The sequence below is a fragment of the Cebus imitator genome, unplaced genomic scaffold, assembly GCF_001604975.1.
Source record: "Cebus imitator isolate Cc_AM_T3 unplaced genomic scaffold, Cebus_imitator-1.0 Scaffold469, whole genome shotgun sequence".
NCBI classification, from domain to species: Eukaryota; Metazoa; Chordata; class Mammalia; order Primates; family Cebidae; genus Cebus; species Cebus imitator.
This window is the reverse complement of record NW_016107784.1, coordinates 741,559-760,418: the sequence shown is the minus strand read 5'-3', so window position 1 is coordinate 760,418 and position 18,860 is coordinate 741,559. Positions and strand designations below refer to the sequence as shown.

At 36.5% G+C, this 18,860-nt stretch overlaps 1 protein-coding gene and 1 pseudogene across 1 annotated transcript in view; both read right to left on the bottom strand.

Annotated features, from left to right (window-relative positions):
* Nucleotides 1–17,429, bottom strand: part of CLEC6A (C-type lectin domain containing 6A) — a 38,806-nt gene extending 21,377 nt beyond the window's left edge. Inside the window, exons 1-4 of the mRNA XM_017512314.2 lie at nt 15,293–17,429; nt 13,211–13,300; nt 11,424–11,525; nt 6,163–6,308 (exon numbers count right to left, since the gene is read on the bottom strand). Coding sequence (XP_017367803.1) covers nt 6,163–6,308; nt 11,424–11,525; nt 13,211–13,300; nt 15,293–15,314 — 360 coding nt within the window. The 5' untranslated portion in view covers nt 15,315–17,429. The remainder of the gene's footprint in view (nt 1–6,162; nt 6,309–11,423; nt 11,526–13,210; nt 13,301–15,292) is intronic.
* On the bottom strand, nt 9,593–11,417 carry LOC108291853 (annotated as a pseudogene).
* Nucleotides 17,430–18,860: the final 1,431 nt, after the last annotated feature.

Sequence of the window (18,860 nt, the reverse complement as noted above, 5' to 3'; positions counted from 1 at the left end):
AAAAAAAAAAAAAAAAAAAAAAAAAAAAGAATTAACACTAATCCTCCTGAAACAATATCAAAAAATTGAAGAGTAGGAAACATTTCTGAACTCATTTGATGAGGCCAGCATTTTCCTGGTATCAAAACTAGAAAAAGATACTATGAGAAAACAACAGACTAATATGCCTGATGAATATCGATATAAAAATCCTCAGCAGAATACTACAAACCACTCCAATACTGAAAGCATTAAACACAATGACCAACTGGGATTTATTTCTGGAATGTAAAAATTATTCAGCATATGAAAAGCAATTGAATAAGCCACATTAAGAATATTAAGAACAAAAACCTCATGATTATCTTAGTTGATGCATAAAAACCATTTGATAAAATCCAACATCTTTTACTAATAAAAACACTCAGCAAACAAGGAACAGAAGGAAAGTATCTCAACATGATAAAAGTCATATATATAAAGCCCACCACTAACGTCACACTTAATTTTTAAAATTTCAATAGGCTTTGGGGGAACAAATGGTGTTTGGTTACATAAATAAATTATTTAGTGGTGATTTCTGAGATTCTGGTGCATTCATCACCCAAGCAGTGTACACTGTACCCAATGTGTAGTCTTTTATCCCTCACCCACCTCCCACAGTTTCCCCTGACTTTCCAAAGTCCATCATATTATTCTTATGCCTTTGCATCCACATAGCTTAGCTCCCACTTATGAGTGAGAATATACGGTGTTTGGTTTTCCATTCCTGAGTTACTTTGCTTATAATAATGGTCTCTAATTCCATCCAAGTTGCTGCAGATGCCATTATTTCATTTTTTATGGCCGAGTAGTATTAAGTTCTGTGCTATATATATATACACACACACACATATATATAACATTTTCTTTATCTAAATATAGATATTAGAGATCTATATAAATATAGATATAATAAATTATATATATATTATATTTAAAGAAAATATTTATATATATATAAAGCATAGAACATACTACTACTCAGCCATAAAATTTTATATATACATATATGTGTGTGTATATATATATATATACACACACACACACACACACACACACACACACACACCTAATTTTCTTTATCCACTCATTGATAGGCATTTAGGCTGGTTCCATATTTTTTCAATTGTAAATTTTGCTGATGTAAACATGCATGTGCAAGTATCTTTTTCATATAATGACTTTTTTTCCCCTGAGTAGATACCCAGTAGTGGGGTTGCTAAAACAAACTAAACTATTTTTACTTCTTTAAGGAATCTCCATACTGTTTTCCATAGTGGTTGTACTAGTTTACATTCCCACCAACAGTGTAAAAGTGTTCCCTTTTCACCACATCCACACCAACATCTATTATATTTTGATGTTTTGATTATGGCTATTCTTTGGGGAATAAGGTGTTATTACATTGTGGTTTTGATTTGCATTTCCCTCATCATTAGTGATGTTGAGCATTTTTTCATAAGTTTGTTGGTCATTTGTATATCTTCTTCTGAGAATTGTCTATTCATGTCCTTAGCCCATTTTTTGGATGGGATTGTTTGGTTTTTTTCTTGCTGATTTGTTTCAGTTCTTTGTAGATTCTGGATATTAGTCCTTTGTCAGATATATAGATTGCAAAGATTTTCTCCTGCTCTGTCGGCTGTGTTCTTTCTCTGCTGATTATTTCTTTTGGGTTCTTGGTCATGAAGTCTTAGCCTAAGCCAATGTCTAGAAGGGTTTTTCCAATGTTATCTTCCAGAATTTTTATGGTTCTAGGTCTTAGATTTAAGTCCTTGATCCATTTTGAGTTGATTCTTTATAAGGTAAGAAATGAGGGTCTAGTTTCATTCTTCTACATGTGGCTTGCCAATTAACCCACCACCATTTGTTGAATAGGATGTCCTTTTCCCACTTTGTGTTTTTGTTTGCTTTGTTGAAGATCAGTTGACTGTAAGTATTTGGCTTTATTTCTGGGTTTTCTATTCTATTTCATTGGTCTATGTGTATATTTTCATAGCAATACCATGTTGTTTTGGTGACTATGGCCTTATAGCATAGTTGGAATCAGGTAATGTAATGCCTCCAGGTCTGTCCTTTTTGCTTAGTCTTGCTTTGGCTATGCAGGCTCCTTTTTGGTTCCATATGAATTTTAGGATTTTTTTTTTCTAGTTCTGTGAAGAATGATGGTGGTATTTTGATGGAAATTACATTGAATTTGTAGATCACTTTTGGAAATACGGTCATTTTAACAGAATTGATTCTAACCACTGATGAGCATAGGTTGTGTTTCCATTTGCTTGTGTCATCTGTTACTTCTTTCAGCAGTGTTTTGCAGTTTTCCTTAGAGAGGTCTTTCACCTCTTCGGTTAAGTATATTCCTAAGTATTTTTGTTTTTGCAGCTATTGTAAAAGGGGTTGAGTTCTTGATTTGATTCTCAGTATGGTCACTGTTAGTGTATAGCAAAGCTACTGATTTGAGTACAGTAATTTTGTATCCTGAAATTTTGCTGAATTTATTTATCAGTTCTAGGGACTTTTTGGATGAGTATTTAAGGTTTTCTAGGTATATAATCACATCATCAGCTAGCAGTGACAGTTTGACTTCCTCATCACCAATTTGGATGCCCTTTGTTTTTCTCTCTTGTCTGATTGCTCTGGCTGGGACTTCCAGTACTATGTTGAATAAAAGTGGTGAGAGTGGGTATCCTTGTCTTGTTCCAGTTCATAGGGGGAATGCTTTTAACTTTTCCCTGTGGGGTATAATGTTGGCTGTGGGTTTTGATATAGATGAGATTTTAACGAGGGTTTTAATAATAATGGGATGCTGAGTTTTGTCAAATGCTTTTTCTGTGTCTATCAAGATAATTATGTGATTTTGTTTTTAATTCTGTTTATATGGTGTATCACATTTATTGACTTGCAGATGTTAAACCATCCTTGCATCCCTGGGTCATACTAAATTTTGAGAAATTAAAAGCTTTTCTCTAAGATCAGAACAAGGCAAGAATGCCTATTCTCATCACTTCTTTTCAACATAGTACTAGAATGTCTATCCAGAGCAACTTGGCAAGAAAAAGAGATAAAAATAATCCAAATCAGAAAGTAAGAAGTAAAATTGTCTCTGTTCACAGATGACATAATCTTACATATAAAAAACCCTAAATATTAAACAAAAAATCTGTTAGATATCACAAGCAAATTCAGTGGTTTCAGAATGCAAAATCAATGTAGAGAAAATTATTATCATTTCTAAATGCTAAAAAAAAAACTAAAAAGAAAATTGAGAAAATAATTCCATTTAAAGTAACATCAAGGCCAGATGTGGTGGCTCATGCCTGTAATCCCAGAACTTTGGGAGGCTGAGGTGGTCAGATCACTTGAGGTCAGGAGTTTGAGACCAGCCTGGCTAACATGGTAAAACCTCATCTCTACTAAAAATACAAAAAATTAGCTGGGCATTGCGGCATATGCCTCTAATCCCAGGTACTGGGGAGGCTGAGGTGGGAGAATCATTTTAATTTGGGAGGCAGAAGTTTCAGTGAGCCGAGATCATGCCACTGCACTCCAGCCTGGGTGACAGAGTGAAATTTCATGAAAAAAAAAAAGCAAAATAAATAAATAAAGTAGCATCAAAAATTATAAAATACTTAGAAATAATCTTAACCAAGAAGGCAAAGCACTTGTGCTATAAAAACTATAAAACATTGATAAAGGAAACCAAAGAAGACACAGATCAATGGAAATACATCTCATGCTTATGGACTGATAGGGTTAATATAGTTGAAATGCAATCTAATAATTCAGTGTGATCCCTACCATAAATCCCAATGTTATTTTTTGCAGAAAGAAAAAAATTCTAAAATTCATATGGAATATTATGAAATCCCTACTAACCAAAATAACCTTGAAAAATAACAGATTTGGTTGCCTCACACTTCCTGATTTCAAAATATGTTCCAAAGCTACAGTAATTGAAACAGTGCAGTGCTGACATAAAGACAGACATAGAGACCAATGTAAGAGGATAGAGTCCAGTAATAAACTCTCACACATATGGTCAAATAATCTCCAAAAGTTGCCAAGACCACACAATGGGGAAAGAACAATCTCTTTAACAAATGATGCTAGAAATACTGGGTATCCACAGGCAAAAGAATCAAGTTGAATCCTTACCTAACATCATATACAGAAATTAACTCAAAATGTTTTAAAGACCTAAACAAAGGCCTAAAACTGTAAAACCCCTGGAAAAAACAACATAAGCAAAAAGATTCATGACATTGAAATTGGCAGTATATTGGATATGAAACCAAAATCATAGGGAGCAAAAGCAAAAAAAAAAAAAAAAAAAAATAGAAAAATGGAACTCCATCAAACTAAAAAATTTCTACAAAGCAAAAGAAACAATCGGCCGGGCGCGGTGGCTCAAGCCTGTAATCCCAGCACTTTGGGAGGCCGAGGCGGGTGGATCACGAGGTCAAGAGATCGAGACCATCCTGGTCAACATGGTGAAACCCTGTCTCTACTAAAAATACAAAACATTAGCTGGGCATGGTGGTGCGTGCCTGTAATCCCAGCTACTCAGGAGGCTGAGGCAGGAGAATTGCCTGAACCCAGGAGGCAGAGGTTGCGGTGAGCCGAGATCGCGCCATTGCACTCCAGCCTGGGTAACAAGAGCAAAACTCCGTCTCAAAAAAAAAAAAAAAGAAACAATCAACTAATAAAAATCCTATGAAATGAAAGAAAATACATGCAAATCATATATCTGGTAAGGAGTTAATATCAAGAATATATAAGTAATGCCTCCAACTCAACAACAATAAAACAACCCAGTTAAAAACTGGGCACGGTACTTGAATAGACATTTCTCCAAAGAAGATACATACATTGTCAACAGTACATTTAAAATATTGCTCAGCAGGGTGTGGTGGCTTGCACCCAGCACTTTGGGAGGCCAAGCTGTGTGGATCACAAGGTCAGGAGTTCGAGATCAGCCTGGCCAAGATGGTGAAACCCTGTGTCTACTAAAATTCAAAAATTAGCCAGGCATGGTGGCGGATGCCTGTAATCCCAGCTACTCAGGAGCCTGAGGCAGAGAATTGCTTGAACCTGGGAGGCGGAGGTTGCAGTGAGCCAAGATCACTGCCACTGCACTCCAGCCTGGGTGACAGAGTGAGACGCTGTCTCAAAAAAACAAAAATGTTGTTCAACATTATTGATTATTAAAGGAATGCAAATCAAAATTACAATGAGATATTTCCTCACCTCCATTAGGATTGCCACTATTCAAAAAGCAAAACAAAACAAAATAACAAGTGTTGACAAGAATGTGAAGTGAGACCCTTGGGTACTCTTGCTGGTGATATTAAATGGTGCAGTCAGTATCAAAATAGTATGAAGCTTCCTCAAAAAATTAAAAATAGAACTACCATGTGATCCAGAAATCCCATTTATGGGTATATGTCCAAAGAATTGAAAACGGGAACTCTAAAAGATTATTTGCACACCCACATTTATGGCAGAATTATTCACAATAGCCACAGAGTGGAAGCAACCTAAATGACAATTGACAAGTAAATGAATGGAAGTGTGGCATCTTAACGAATTCTCACCACAAAAAAAGAGAAAAAGAAGGTTAAATATATGATGTATGGATATATTAATTAGCCTGATTGTGGTAACCATTTCACAATATATATGTATATCAAATCATCACAGTGTACACCTTAAATAAAACAAAGAAACAAAAAGAAAGTGTGAGATGTATATACAATGGAATGTTATTCAGCCCTGGAGTGAAAGAAAGTCCTGTCATATACTAGAACACAGATTAATTTTGAGGATATAATACTAAATAAAATAGGTTATACAAAAAATGACACATACTGTATAATTTCACTTATATAAAGTGTTTAAAATGGTCTCATAGAAACAAAAGTAGAGAAGTGATTCCCAGGGCTTTCAGGAATGGGGAGATGGACAGCTGCTGTTCAATGGGTGGAGAGCTCCGTTTTGCAAGATGAAAAAGTTCTAGAGATCTATTACACAGCAATGTGAAAATAGTAAACACTACTGAACTGCACACTTAAAAATGGTTATGACAGTAAATTTTATGTTATGTGTTTTTTCTGCAATTAAATAATTTAAAAATGAAAGCAGTACCTGCTCTGCTTCCGTGTTGATCACAAGCAAATGCGCTCCCATCTCAGCACAGTTCTGCTCACTCTTAGACCAAAACTTCTCTTCGCTAGAAATGAAATAGCAACTGGAACCAAATGGCTTCCAAGAAGCTGGACAACATTCCCAGGCTATTTTTGTGTTACATAAAAAAAAAAAAAGAGTGAGTGCAAGATGAGATAAATAAGATTAATGATCTGTGGTTGCTTTCTACAGACAGTTTCTTAATTCATGTTTTTGCTGTTTCCTGAATTACATAATTTGGGGTCCTAGAATTGATTTCAAATAAACATTCTTTAGCATTAAGTCCTCAGTATGTATTAAAGTTACCAGCAGAATTTCTCTGGGTTTTCTTTAAAAAAAAAAAAAATTACGATTGAGTTTTGTTTTTCATGTCCCTTATGCATTATGAGCACCAAGTCCTCCTACAGTTTTAAATGACGAACACAGACGAACCTAGAAACTCAATTCTGCTCCGTAATCTTTCACAAGCCACAGGGCCTTAGGTTTTTAAAATGATAACTACTCACAGGTTAGTTATGAGAATTAGAATTATGCCTCTTTAGAATTCTGGCTCCCCAATTTATCAGGTATGTCTTTGGGCAAATTCGTAACCTCCTTGAGCCTCAATTATTGCCTTTCCAAAATGGAAATAATAATAGGGCCAACCTCACAGGGGGATTTAATCACATAATAAGTATAAAGCATTTTAAAAGATGCTTAACGTAGAATAATTGCTCAATAAATGTTACCTATTACTAATGTTCCCACCATATTAAGTGCTTAAGCGTCTTAAACAATTAGCAGTTCTCTCCCGTCCCCTTACAAGTACCAGTTTGCCACTATCCTAGGATTAAAGAAATCCATAGCTCGTCATATATAAATCCACTGATATATTTTCATTATACTTAAAATCAATATGATTTTGATTTCATATAATTTAAACAAATATCTATGTATGCCTAAATAGTAAATTGTTTAGATTTGTTGGTTTTTGAAATTTGAAACAGTAATTATAATATATGTGATCTTCTTGGGCTTATTTTTTTTATTTTGCATTGCTAATATTCATCCATGTTATCACACATAGTTCTATTTTATTCCTTTTTACGTTATTACATCATTACATATTCAATGATTAAAACCCAGAAAGCTTATTCTTCCTTTTATAATGTTATAAAATGAATATAATAGATTAACCACCTCTATATTGTTTGCATGTTGGCTGCTTTTAGAAATATACTTTCATTGTGCATTCTGCTCACTATTAATGATTGTTTTAATATGTCCCAACGTATGTGTTAACATATGATTTGAATTTTTAAAAGTCAAATTTGCCTGACTTTGCCAACTGAGATATATATGCCAAAAATTTTTCATAAGCTGAACATATGAAATTGCCACTCGAAGGTTGACAAAAAATATTGACAGCTGTGATCAATAAAAGCATCTGTCGAAAAGGTATAACCAACATTAATTATATTTTATTTTCTCAGTTTATGCTGAGTATAATGAGCTGATCAAGTTACTTTGCAAGTGTAGAAAGTAACAGATGAAAATCATAATCATTTGATAAGCCTTGTTAGAACGCTTTTGGGTATACTTTTGAGAAAGCAAACAACTACTGACTGAGAAATAACAAATCTCTTGCAAAATTATTCTACAATATTTCTTATTCTTTACTTTCAACAACACTGGGGGTAACCTGACCAAATTCTCAGTTTGCAAACCATTATAAATAATTTTTGGCAATAAATTACTATATAATCTTAAGCAGATAATGCTGAAAGAATATCAAAAATTGAGCTACATTCAAACAAAATTTTTTCATTCTTATCCACTGATTAAGGTAAGCAAGATTTTTCAGTTAATGTTGTTAAACTGGAAAATAGGAGTTGAATTGATGTTGAATATGTTAGCAATAATATTATAGTTACATTTGATAACTTTTTAAAAGTTTCATTCATCTCATTAAGACTTAGACTTCCAATACTTTTTCTTTATTATTAATGATTTATCAAAGTTAATAATAAATTTGTGATGTTTTGCTATTATGTCCTGATAATAATTATGATAATAAATCAATCCAGAGCACATTTTATAACACTTGAAGCCTAATGGTCCACAGGAAAGCAAAATATTTTTTGATTATCTACATATTTTTACAGATGAGGAAAGCATCATGTAAATTTTAGCTCAAGGGGATAGACGAATGATGTAAAACATCCAACTGTTAAATAATACATGTTTATTATTGTTTCAATAGATGATGGGGTTAACACTTGGTAATAGTATTTGCACACAAGTAAATACGTTTTAAAAGAGAAATGACAGTTTGGTTTTTTAAAGTCAACATTTACAATGTTCCAGAAATTAAAGCTTTTGCTTCTATAGCATGATGAAAAATTTAATGTCAAATTAAACTGTATAGGAGAGTACGTATGTTTTCAAAATCCTTTTTGGGGGTTGACAAGCAAAATAATTAAAAACAAGCTGGTCTAAGCAGAGTGCAAGTGAACTGAGGGAACTCTAGCTGTTCCTATGCGGCTGAACGTCTCCACACGCTGAGACCGAGTGGGAAACAAACTGAAGAAGGTACAGTGTGGATTCCAATTATTCTTTAACTATTCTTCAATTATTCTTGGATTCAATTATTCTTACCCTTAATCAAAAGGAAATTTTGTGTTTGGACTTTTTATTTTTCATTGTAATGATAATTTGAAAGGATGTTGTTAAAATTAGAGTACTTTTATTGGCTGACATGGTATTATATAAAATAATCGTATTTTACCACATAAGCTTTTCTGTAACTTTAAGTAGTTGTATTGGACAGGTTGGCTGGTCATAATTTCACATGGGATATACTTAGGGGGCAAATTAACAGTCTCTTATGCCAGATGGATATAGAGTTAATTGAATTAATATCCATCTCTGTCCCATTTCAGAGCATTCTGAAGGCAAAAGCTAAGGTGCCCATTGCTGCTTCCAGGATAATATGCATTCAAATGCTAGTTGTTGAAGCAGTGTTCCACATAGGTGGGAGGAAGGCTATCCTGATACAATTATGATCCCCCCACCCCACCCCCCGACAAGAAGAGTCAGCTCCAACCTGTTTCACTAAAAAACCCTCAGCATGATGTAAGCTGGGGAAAGTTAAAAAAAAAAAAACACAAAAACAAACAAACAAACAAAAAACATCCTTTACATCTCCCATGTACCATGTTCTCGACAAATACCAAAAAGAAAATTCCTGAATCTCCTGGAAGTACAAAGAAGCTTCTTCCTCTCTTCAATTTTCACAGGCTTCTCAATAAAAGCAGAGGAATTAATTGGTTTTTGAAATAGCAAGAGTCCGACATCTGTCTAGATTACATTTCTTTACTTTGGAAGCCATAAAGACCACTATTTCCTTCTCTTTCCCTTTTTTTTTTTTTTTTTTGAATGTCCTAAATTATTTATTAGATATGAAGTTTACAAAGTTTACTGATATCAGGAGTAAGACTGGAGCTGCAGAGTATTGCGCCTTCTCCAAGCTGCGGACGAGAACCACAAATGTGTGGTGGAACTTACGGCCCTTTCCAAGACCATGGCTCCTTCGGGCTGCAGATGTCAGCCTGCGCGTCTCCCTGTGCTTGTGGACTGGTTTGCAGATCCACTGGGTGTCAGGATTTCTTCCGATAGCTTTATAGCATGGATCAATGAGGATAAGCTCAAAAATTTTTTATGTGGCATCTTCACCAACCCAGTGAGAATTCAGGACTCTCAGAGCCCCACAGCGTCGTCCAGCGTGCTCCTCTGCAGCAGACTGAAGGCTTGGAGCAAACTTCAGCTGGTTAACACCGTGAGGGACAGGCTTGCCCTAAGTTACACACAGGAACTGGACGTTTTCAGCCACCAGGACGAACACGAATCCTTTTTTTTTTTTCTTAAACATGGATGTCTCCTCATTTATTTAAATCTTTATAATTTCTTTTTTTTTTCCATTTATTTATTTTATTGCATTTTAGGTTTGGGGGTACATGTGAAGAACATTTTTTTTTTAAAGATGGGGTTTCACCATGTTGGTCAGGCTGGTCTTGAACTCCCGACCTCAGGTGATTCGCCCGCCTTGGCCTCCAAAGTGCTTGGATTACAGGTGTGAGCCACCACGCCTGGCCTACCAATCCTATGTATAACGTAACCTTGCTTGTCCTTGTAGCCCAGTCTACGCTTTATCTGGGCGGGCGGGCGGGGCGGGGAGACCTGTGGAGAGCAGAGCTGTTGGTGCTGCCAGCAGCAGACCCTCCAAAGGAAGCACAGGACATCAGACTGCCTCTTTCTCTGTAACTCCTGGATGTGCTTATCTGCGCCCATCTTGGTTAAGTGACAGCTGCCGCCAGGCGGAAAGCCTCTTTTCCTTTTTCATGAAGCTGCCTGATACGGTTTGGTTCTGTTTCCACCCAAATCTCATCTTGAATTGTGGGAGTTACCCTGTGGGAGATAACTGAATCACGGGGGTGGTTCCCCCATACTGTTCTCGTGGTAGTGAGTAAGTTTCACAAGATCTGATGGTTTGATAAGAGGAAACTCGTTTCACTTGGCTCTCAGTCTCTCTTCTCTTATCTGCTGCCACCTGAGACGTGACTTTCACCTTCCACCATGATTGTGAGGTCTCCCAGCCACGTGGAACTCTGAAACCAATAAACCTCTTTCTTTTGTAAATTGCCCAGTCTTGGGTTATGTCTTATCCGCAGCATGAAAGCTGACTAATGCACTAACCATGATCCTAAATTCAACTCTGCCAACTCTCCACATATGAAGTTAACAACAGTATATTTTAGACAGGGATCAGTCTCATCCTGAACCAATTTAACCAGTAATAAAGCTGGTATTTCGGATGGAGATAGGTAGTATTAATTGGGAAACTTAAATATCAAAGAAAGTATTTTATGCATTTGATGGAGGGTGAGGAGAATGTAAAAACTGAGAATTGTTATGAATAATTTCCAGGGTTGACCTGAGCAAATTACATGCATGTAGGTTTATAGTATTTACCAAGCTCAAAAAGCTGAAGAAGAAATTGTTTTGGGGGCATGTCTAGAGCCTGATATGAACATGTATGTTTAGAGAAATCATGAAAATATCCAAGCAGAAACCTTAATAAAACATACACACACAAATGCACAATAGAATAGACCAACTTTGAACTCAACCCTGATCTCTCCCTGAGAAATAAGAAAATCTATTTAAGCATTTTAAAGCTTTACCTGTCATCTTTGTCCCTTCACTGACGCAAGTGAGACTTGAATGACATGAGTGTAGATCAGACAGACTCTTGCCAGTTTTGCCATGTGTAAAATGGTAAGTTACTGTGAAGGAAGAAGAAGGATTAGTGCCCATCTATTATTTTGCTACGGAGCCTCAGGCTCTATATCTGTACAGTGCTGACTAACCTCTGACCCCACCACTCTTTCTCTCTGCAAGCCCAGTAAAGACCATGCCAAATTATTATTTGCTCGTACTCATTTTATCTTATTTGCTTTTATATACCTATCTCCCATTTAATTGTTTGGTCTTTTCACCACTAGGATGTAGGCTCCATACACGTGGACAGAGATTCTCCCTGTTTCCTACAATTAAGCACAAACACAACTTAAAGGATAGGACAAATGCTCGGGAGGCTAAATACTCCATTCTCCATAACGTGCTTATTTCACGTTGCATGCTTGTATCAAAACATCTCATATACCTCGTAAATATATGCACCTACTATGTACCCACAAATTTTTAAAATAATGATTTTTAAATATTTTATTATTAAAAAAATAAGGAGGAAATCTGAAGGCGAAAACTAAAAATTTTTTTTTAATTGCAAACACCTAAAAAAGTAACTGTCACAAAGTCATCAATAAATATTTATTGACTCACTGGATGTCTGCTTCTCTTCAGCCTTAATAACCTTGATGCAAGCACACAGGTTATTTTGATGTTTTCTAAATAATACTAGCTTCAAGTAGCCACACATAAACATATGGGCTAAGTAACAACAAAGGGGAAACTTTAAACACTTATAAAGATATTTTGAATGTCTCAAATGAACGTTAACTTTTATGTTAATGTACACATTCAGCAGGATCTTTTATCTCACAGAATCTGATCGGATTCTTCACACATTTCTTTTTTGTCCTTCTATAACTAAAACTCAATACAGTCAAATCTTTCTACCCTGCTCTTTAGTCCATATTTTGAGGTCCTGAATTTATGTTTCTTTTTATGAAATAACTATTCTTAAACTCCCTTCTCTCTTGCACTTGATTATAAAAAGCAAAACAGATTCCAACTTTGGTGCTAATTACTTGTATTTTACTGAATATTGTCAGATTTATCTAAATCCCTGAGGGAACTACAGCCATGACCCGATTGACAGGGGAAGTCACTTTTACTCCCTCCCAGACTATTCAATAACTATTTTTAATCACCTTATCAGTGAATAGAAATTCAAATTGTGAATCGGAGAGGAAAAAGGTCTTAAAGACTTCTCACACAATGAGCCTGAGACGTGCTCAGATGAAAGCAGAAGAGGAAAGAAATCTTTTATTCTCTTTATCTCCATTATTTCATTTGAATACTTTTTACTCTCACACTAGAAAAGATCTGCATAAGGGCCGAAGCAAATAACCCAATATAAAATACTACACTTATGACAGCAATGAGAATTGCACTCCCAATACAGGACTTTTGTGATTAGAAAAACGCAGGATTGCTGGTGAACCCAGTCCTGAAAGCTGGTGTCTTAGATGATGGCTACAGTGACAACATGGATATGTGAGGCCATGATTCAGAAAATGCTAACAAAACCAGGTAAAGTAAATCTACAAGAATTCGATTTTCAAAAGATAGAGGAAAAATAACAAAAGGAAAAGGAGAAATCAAGGAAAGGCTAGTATTCCAAGTAAGAGCTGACATATTCATGGGGCAAAGGAGAATATATCCTAGGAAACCAATATTCAAGGGAAGGCAAGCAAGGAAAATAGCAGCTTAGTGAGGAACTTACCCACACAGCTCACAATGAAGCAAGCACTGAGGAGTGCAATGAGAATCCCAGCCGCAGACCAGTGTTTCAGGGACCACCAGCCTCCTTTCTCTGTTCAATCAGGAAGACAATAAACGCAGTTACCAGGGGGCCAGGGAGCCAAAATCCCCAGAAAGCTTGCAGTAATAAACAAACTGGATGAAGAACCTTAGAGCAATTAAAAACTTAAAGCAGAAAGAGATCTTACGAACTCCCTTAGAATAAATAGCCAGGTGGTAGCTCTGTGGCCCAAAAGAATCCAGGTAAAACACATGCACAATCGACTGGAATTTCCACATCTTTATTCCTTCTTCTTAACTATTATGTATTTCCATTTATCTCCTTTCTCAAAACATCACTTTTGTCTCCCATTTCTCATATCCCTGTGTTGACATTTGGTTTCTTCAGTATATCCAAGAGATATCTGCACTCCCGTGTTTATTGCAGCACTATTCACAGTAGCCAAAATACAAAATCAACCTGTCTATCTAAACAGATGAATGGAAAAAGAAAATGCAGTAAAATGTATACAATGGCATATTATTCCATCATAAAAAAGAATAAAATCCTGCCATTTGCAACAACATAGATGGAACTGGAGGACACCATGTTAAGTGAAATGAGCCAGACACAGAAAGACAAACATTGCATGTTCTGACTCATATGTGGGAGCTAAAAAATTGATCTCGTGGAGACAGTGAATAGAATGGTGGTTACCAGAGGTCAGGAAGGGTAATGGGGAAGAGAAGATAGAGAAGGGTTGCTTCATGGGTACAAAAAAACAATTAGATAGAAGAAATGAAATCTAGTGTCCCTTAGCACAGTGGGACAATTGTAGGTAAGAATATTTTTTTTTTTTTTTTGGCATGGAGTCCCACTCTGTCATCCAGGCTAGAGTGCAGTGAGGAAATCTTGGCTCATTGCAACCTCTGTCTCCCGGGTTGAAGCCGTTCTTCCTATCAGCCTCCTGAGTGGCTGGGATTACAGGCACATGCCACCATCTCTGGCTTATTTTTGTCTTTTTAGTAGAGATGGGTATTTCACCATGTTGGCCAGGCTGGTTTGGAACTCCTGACCGCAAGTGATCCACCCACCTCAGCCTTCCAAAATGCTGAGATTACAGGTGTGGGCCACTGTGCCAGGCCCAACAGTCATTTATTGTATAAGTCAAAGTACCTAAAAGAGATTTGGAATGTTCCCAACACAAAGAAATGATGAATATTTGAGGTGAGGGATAATCTAATTTTCCAGATGTTATCATTACACATCATATTCTTGTATCAAAATATCACATGTACCCTATAAATATGCACAACTTTTGTATCCATAAAAAATTTTAATAAAAAAAATTTTTAAACATTATTCATCGACATGCAAAGGGTTGAAGCTAAAGTCAAATTTTCATGCATTAAAAATGGGAAGCTTTCTTCTTACCAAAAAAAAAAAGAGAAAAGAAAGTACAAAAAAAATCTCAGGGTAATTGGAAAGAATGCTGCTGTCTGGATTACAAAATTAGTCAAAAGATTCTTTTTTTTTTTTTTTTTTTGAACGGAGTTTCGCTCTTGTTACCCAGGCTGGAGTGCAATGGCGCGATCTCGGCTCACCGCAACCTCCGCCTCCTGGGTTCAGGCAATTCTCCCGCCTCAGCCTCCTGAGTAGCTGGGATTACAGGCACACGCCACCATGCCCAGCTAATTTTTTGTATTTTTAGTAGAGATGGGGTTTCACCATGTTGACCAGGATGGTCTTGATCTCTTGACCTCGTGATCCACCCACCTCGGCCTCCCAAAGTGCTGGGATTACAGGCGTGAGCCACCGCGCCCGGCCTCAAAAGACTTTTAGGAGCAGTTATCTAATAATCAATACTTTCTCTATTTACCTTCTATCACGTAAATCTTTTCTGTCTCCCTAAACTTTCAAGAAAATCTAATACAAACCTCCTTTGGGCCTGCTACATCTGTCAAATCAGTAGCTCTTCAGCCTGTTCTTTAGCTACTTCTCTCCAGGTGATCTTATTACATCATACACTTCCTCCTCGGACACTGAGAAAATACTCGCCTGTACCTTGAAGTTGCCGCTCTTGCATCCTTACGCAGGCTCCCTGTGTTGAGAGGGTCCAGGAACCTTTGTATCTCTCTCATTAAAGATGTTGCCCAGAGACTCAGCTTCATTTAAAGAAACCAGAGCTCAGAGACAAACTGCTACACACCCACTCATAGGACTAAGAGACTTCCAATATTAAGTGTACCTCAAAAGAAGAAGTCACAGTTACAACTAAAGTTTCCAGTGATTTCAATACATGGGGGTGACAGGGTGGGTGGAGAAAGAGGAATTAAGAAACATATCGAAAACCGTTTGTGAGAACTTTGGCAAGAATACTTAGATCATTTCTTCAGTTCCTCATATAAAATTTCTCTCTCTGATTCCTATTCATTCTGGCATGCAAAATAGAACATTTTATATCCTCTAAAAGAAATCTATTTGGAGACCTTGGTTAAATTAAGTACTCCCTAGCTAACCTTTACATTGGTTACTTATTTTATGCAAGCCTTAATCCATGTGTTAAACAGTGTCCTAGGAAGTAAGTACAAGTCTGATTGAATGAAGTCTGCAAAATGAAACATTCTGAAATCAGTCTGCATAGGTGATGAAACGTTCTTACTGCATCAAGACTAATACTAGGCAGATGTCAGTGATATTTTGTAGTCTCCCTGACTAGGTGAAAGGGAGCTGAAGTGATATAAAATCAGAAACAGGCTTCATAAATTTGATACTGTAGCACAGAACATATAGTTGGTTTTCTCGTCCTCATAGATTCTCAATAGAGACACTCCCCTGAAAACAAAAGTTAGAGAAACAAGAGAAAAACCAGGTGTTTATTAATGTGTGCTGTACCCATCACTCAGGAGAGAAGGCAGTTCAAATGTATTCCTCTCTTTCAAGGCAGTGGCTTATAGGCCTTGCTTAAATAGTATTTTAACAAAGAGCCATAAATCTTATGGGGTGGTGAGAAAGGAAACAAACTTTTTATTTGAGAAATGTGAGCCCCTTGAAACTATCAAGTCCAGAGTGGAATCATGAGAGAGACTTGACAAGAGTCATGCCTCACTGCCACCTTGAGCTCAACAATTACCTCTTGAAGCCACATGTTATGTGGCTTCTAGACTAACTGAACCCTTCAGTTTCACAGTGTATAGCCAATTACTAATCAATGTGGTTTCTGTAAATCAATGATAATTTACTAATGAATAACTTTTCAAATCACTCCCTCTCCTGATTCATTCTTTTTTTACTTTTAATTTATTTTTCCATAAGTTATTGCGGATACAGGTGGTATTTGGTTACATAAGTAAGTTCTTTCTTTAGCGGTGATTTGTGAGATTTTTTTGCACCCATTACCGAAGCAGTATACACTGTACCATATTTATTGTCTTTTATCCCTCGTCCCTCTTCCATTCTTCCGCCCCAGTCCCCAAAGTCTACTGTATTAATCTTATGCCTCTGCGTCATCATAGCTTAGCTCCCCATATCAGCGAGAAAATAAAATGTTTGGTTTCCCATTCCTGAGGTACTTCGCTTAGAATAATAGTCTCCAATCTCATCTGGGTCAGTGCAAATGCTGTTGATTCCTTGTTATGGCTGAGTAGTATTCCATCACATATTTATACCACACTTTCTTTATCCACTCATTGACTGATGGACATTTGGGCTGGTTCCGTGATTTCACAGATTCTTTTGTTTTTTTCTTTAAAATCTTCAGTCTCTCCTTTATTCTCCAGTCCACTTACCAAGGCAACTTGGAAGTGTTTTCCCAAGAAGCTGTCCTCAGCCTTGGCCCAAATAAACTCTGTATGAATGTGACTTCAGCTACTTCCTTTAGGATGACAGTGAAAAGACAAAGAAGAGAGTATCTTCAGGATTCCAAAAGGAAATGAAATACAGGAAGACATTTGTATGGGAAGAGTAATGTCTGCTTTTAAATTCTTTTACAAGTATTGTAAAGGAGCTAATCCTTAGCTGGGAAAAGTGGAAAGAAGGGCAGAAAGAACTTCATCTTTGTGAATTGTTGTTCTGCCATCAGGCAAGCAGAAGGAGGGGAAGAATGTTCTCCTAATGGCTACCTTTTTCAGCTCAATAACATGCAGTTATCTTAGAGAGGGTTATTTTGGCTTCCTCCAATCATTACCCAAGGGCTTTCAAACACTTCATCATTTACATACAGTCTCTAAAATGTAGATCACTCTATTAACATCACAAGCATTTCCACATTCTCAAGCAAACAGTCTTAAATACAAGAAAATCTATTAGGAATATTGAACTTGTGATATAATAAGAAACATGTATATTTCATTTTTGTTTATCACAGAGCTTCTGAAACCCTAAAACTACCTGGTTGACAGAAATGAGCATCTTTTGTTATAATATTTGGGTTTTGTCCTCAGCTTCTCAATCATGCTCTAGAGTCATAAAGGTGCAAGAAACATCTTATGTTATCTATTTGGTTTTTGTTCCCAGTTTCTGAAATAGTTCCAGGGCAATAAAGACGAAAGAAAAAAAGTAACAATAGTTACCTAGTTGAACATTTAAAAAAAATTTTTTAAGATGAAAAGAGTGTCTTTTATTATTCGTAACAAGACCCTTTATCCAAGCCTGGTGCCTATGCTCATGAGGTTACTTCTGATGTTCCCCAAGACCACTTTAGGATAGGGGTTGGTTGCTGAGTTCAATCACGAATAGCTAATGATGTAACCAAACATGCCTTCATAATAGAGCCTCCATAAAAACTCTAAACAATGGGTTCAAACTGAACAGGGATTTTTAAAGTGACAAGACAGTTATAGTTATAGCCAGTGATGAAATGGACATTGAGAAACAGGATAAAGGCTCAGAGAACTTCCCCAATAGTTAATTTAAGATGCATTTGATCATAAAAGAGCAAAGGAGAAGAAGTGGCTATAAGACATCAACATTTGTTTCCAGTTCCCCTCAGAGACAGAGAAACACAAACCTAAGGATTGAGTCACTTGAAGGTCCAATAAAAGAACACATTCTTCTTAGCTGTCTGGAGGTAATGTAGATTAAAAGCCTCTTTTTTTCTCCTCTGTCTCGTTTTTATGCACCCCTAATCACGTTCTGGTCTTGACCATTAACAATCCTGTGCTCCCTTCTCTTTGTTTCTTTCCATTCCTTTGCCTGTATAAATTTCTAGATTCCAGTGGCATGCCTTTGAATCAAGAGTTCTGAAATGGGAGGAGCAAAGACAAAAAGAAGAACTATACCAATATAAAATATAATATGACACAAAATCAAGAGAGAGAATGCTAAATCAGAGCAAAAGCAGAATTGTGGTCAGCTCAGGTCAGATCTCTAGACAAACAAGTTATTTAAGCCTGTCCAGGGAGTAATGCAAAAACAAGCAATGGAGAAGATAGGAACTAGTAGAGATTGAAAATAAAAGCATAGACTAGTATACCAGTAGACAGAGACAAAGTGAAAATTGTTGTTTTAACCTGATCTCTTTTAAAGGAGACATGAAGGCCCGGCGTGGTGGCTCAGCCTGTAATCCAAGCACTTTGGAGGCCAAGGCGGGCGGATCACCTTGAAGTTGGGAGTTCAAGACCAGCCTGACCAA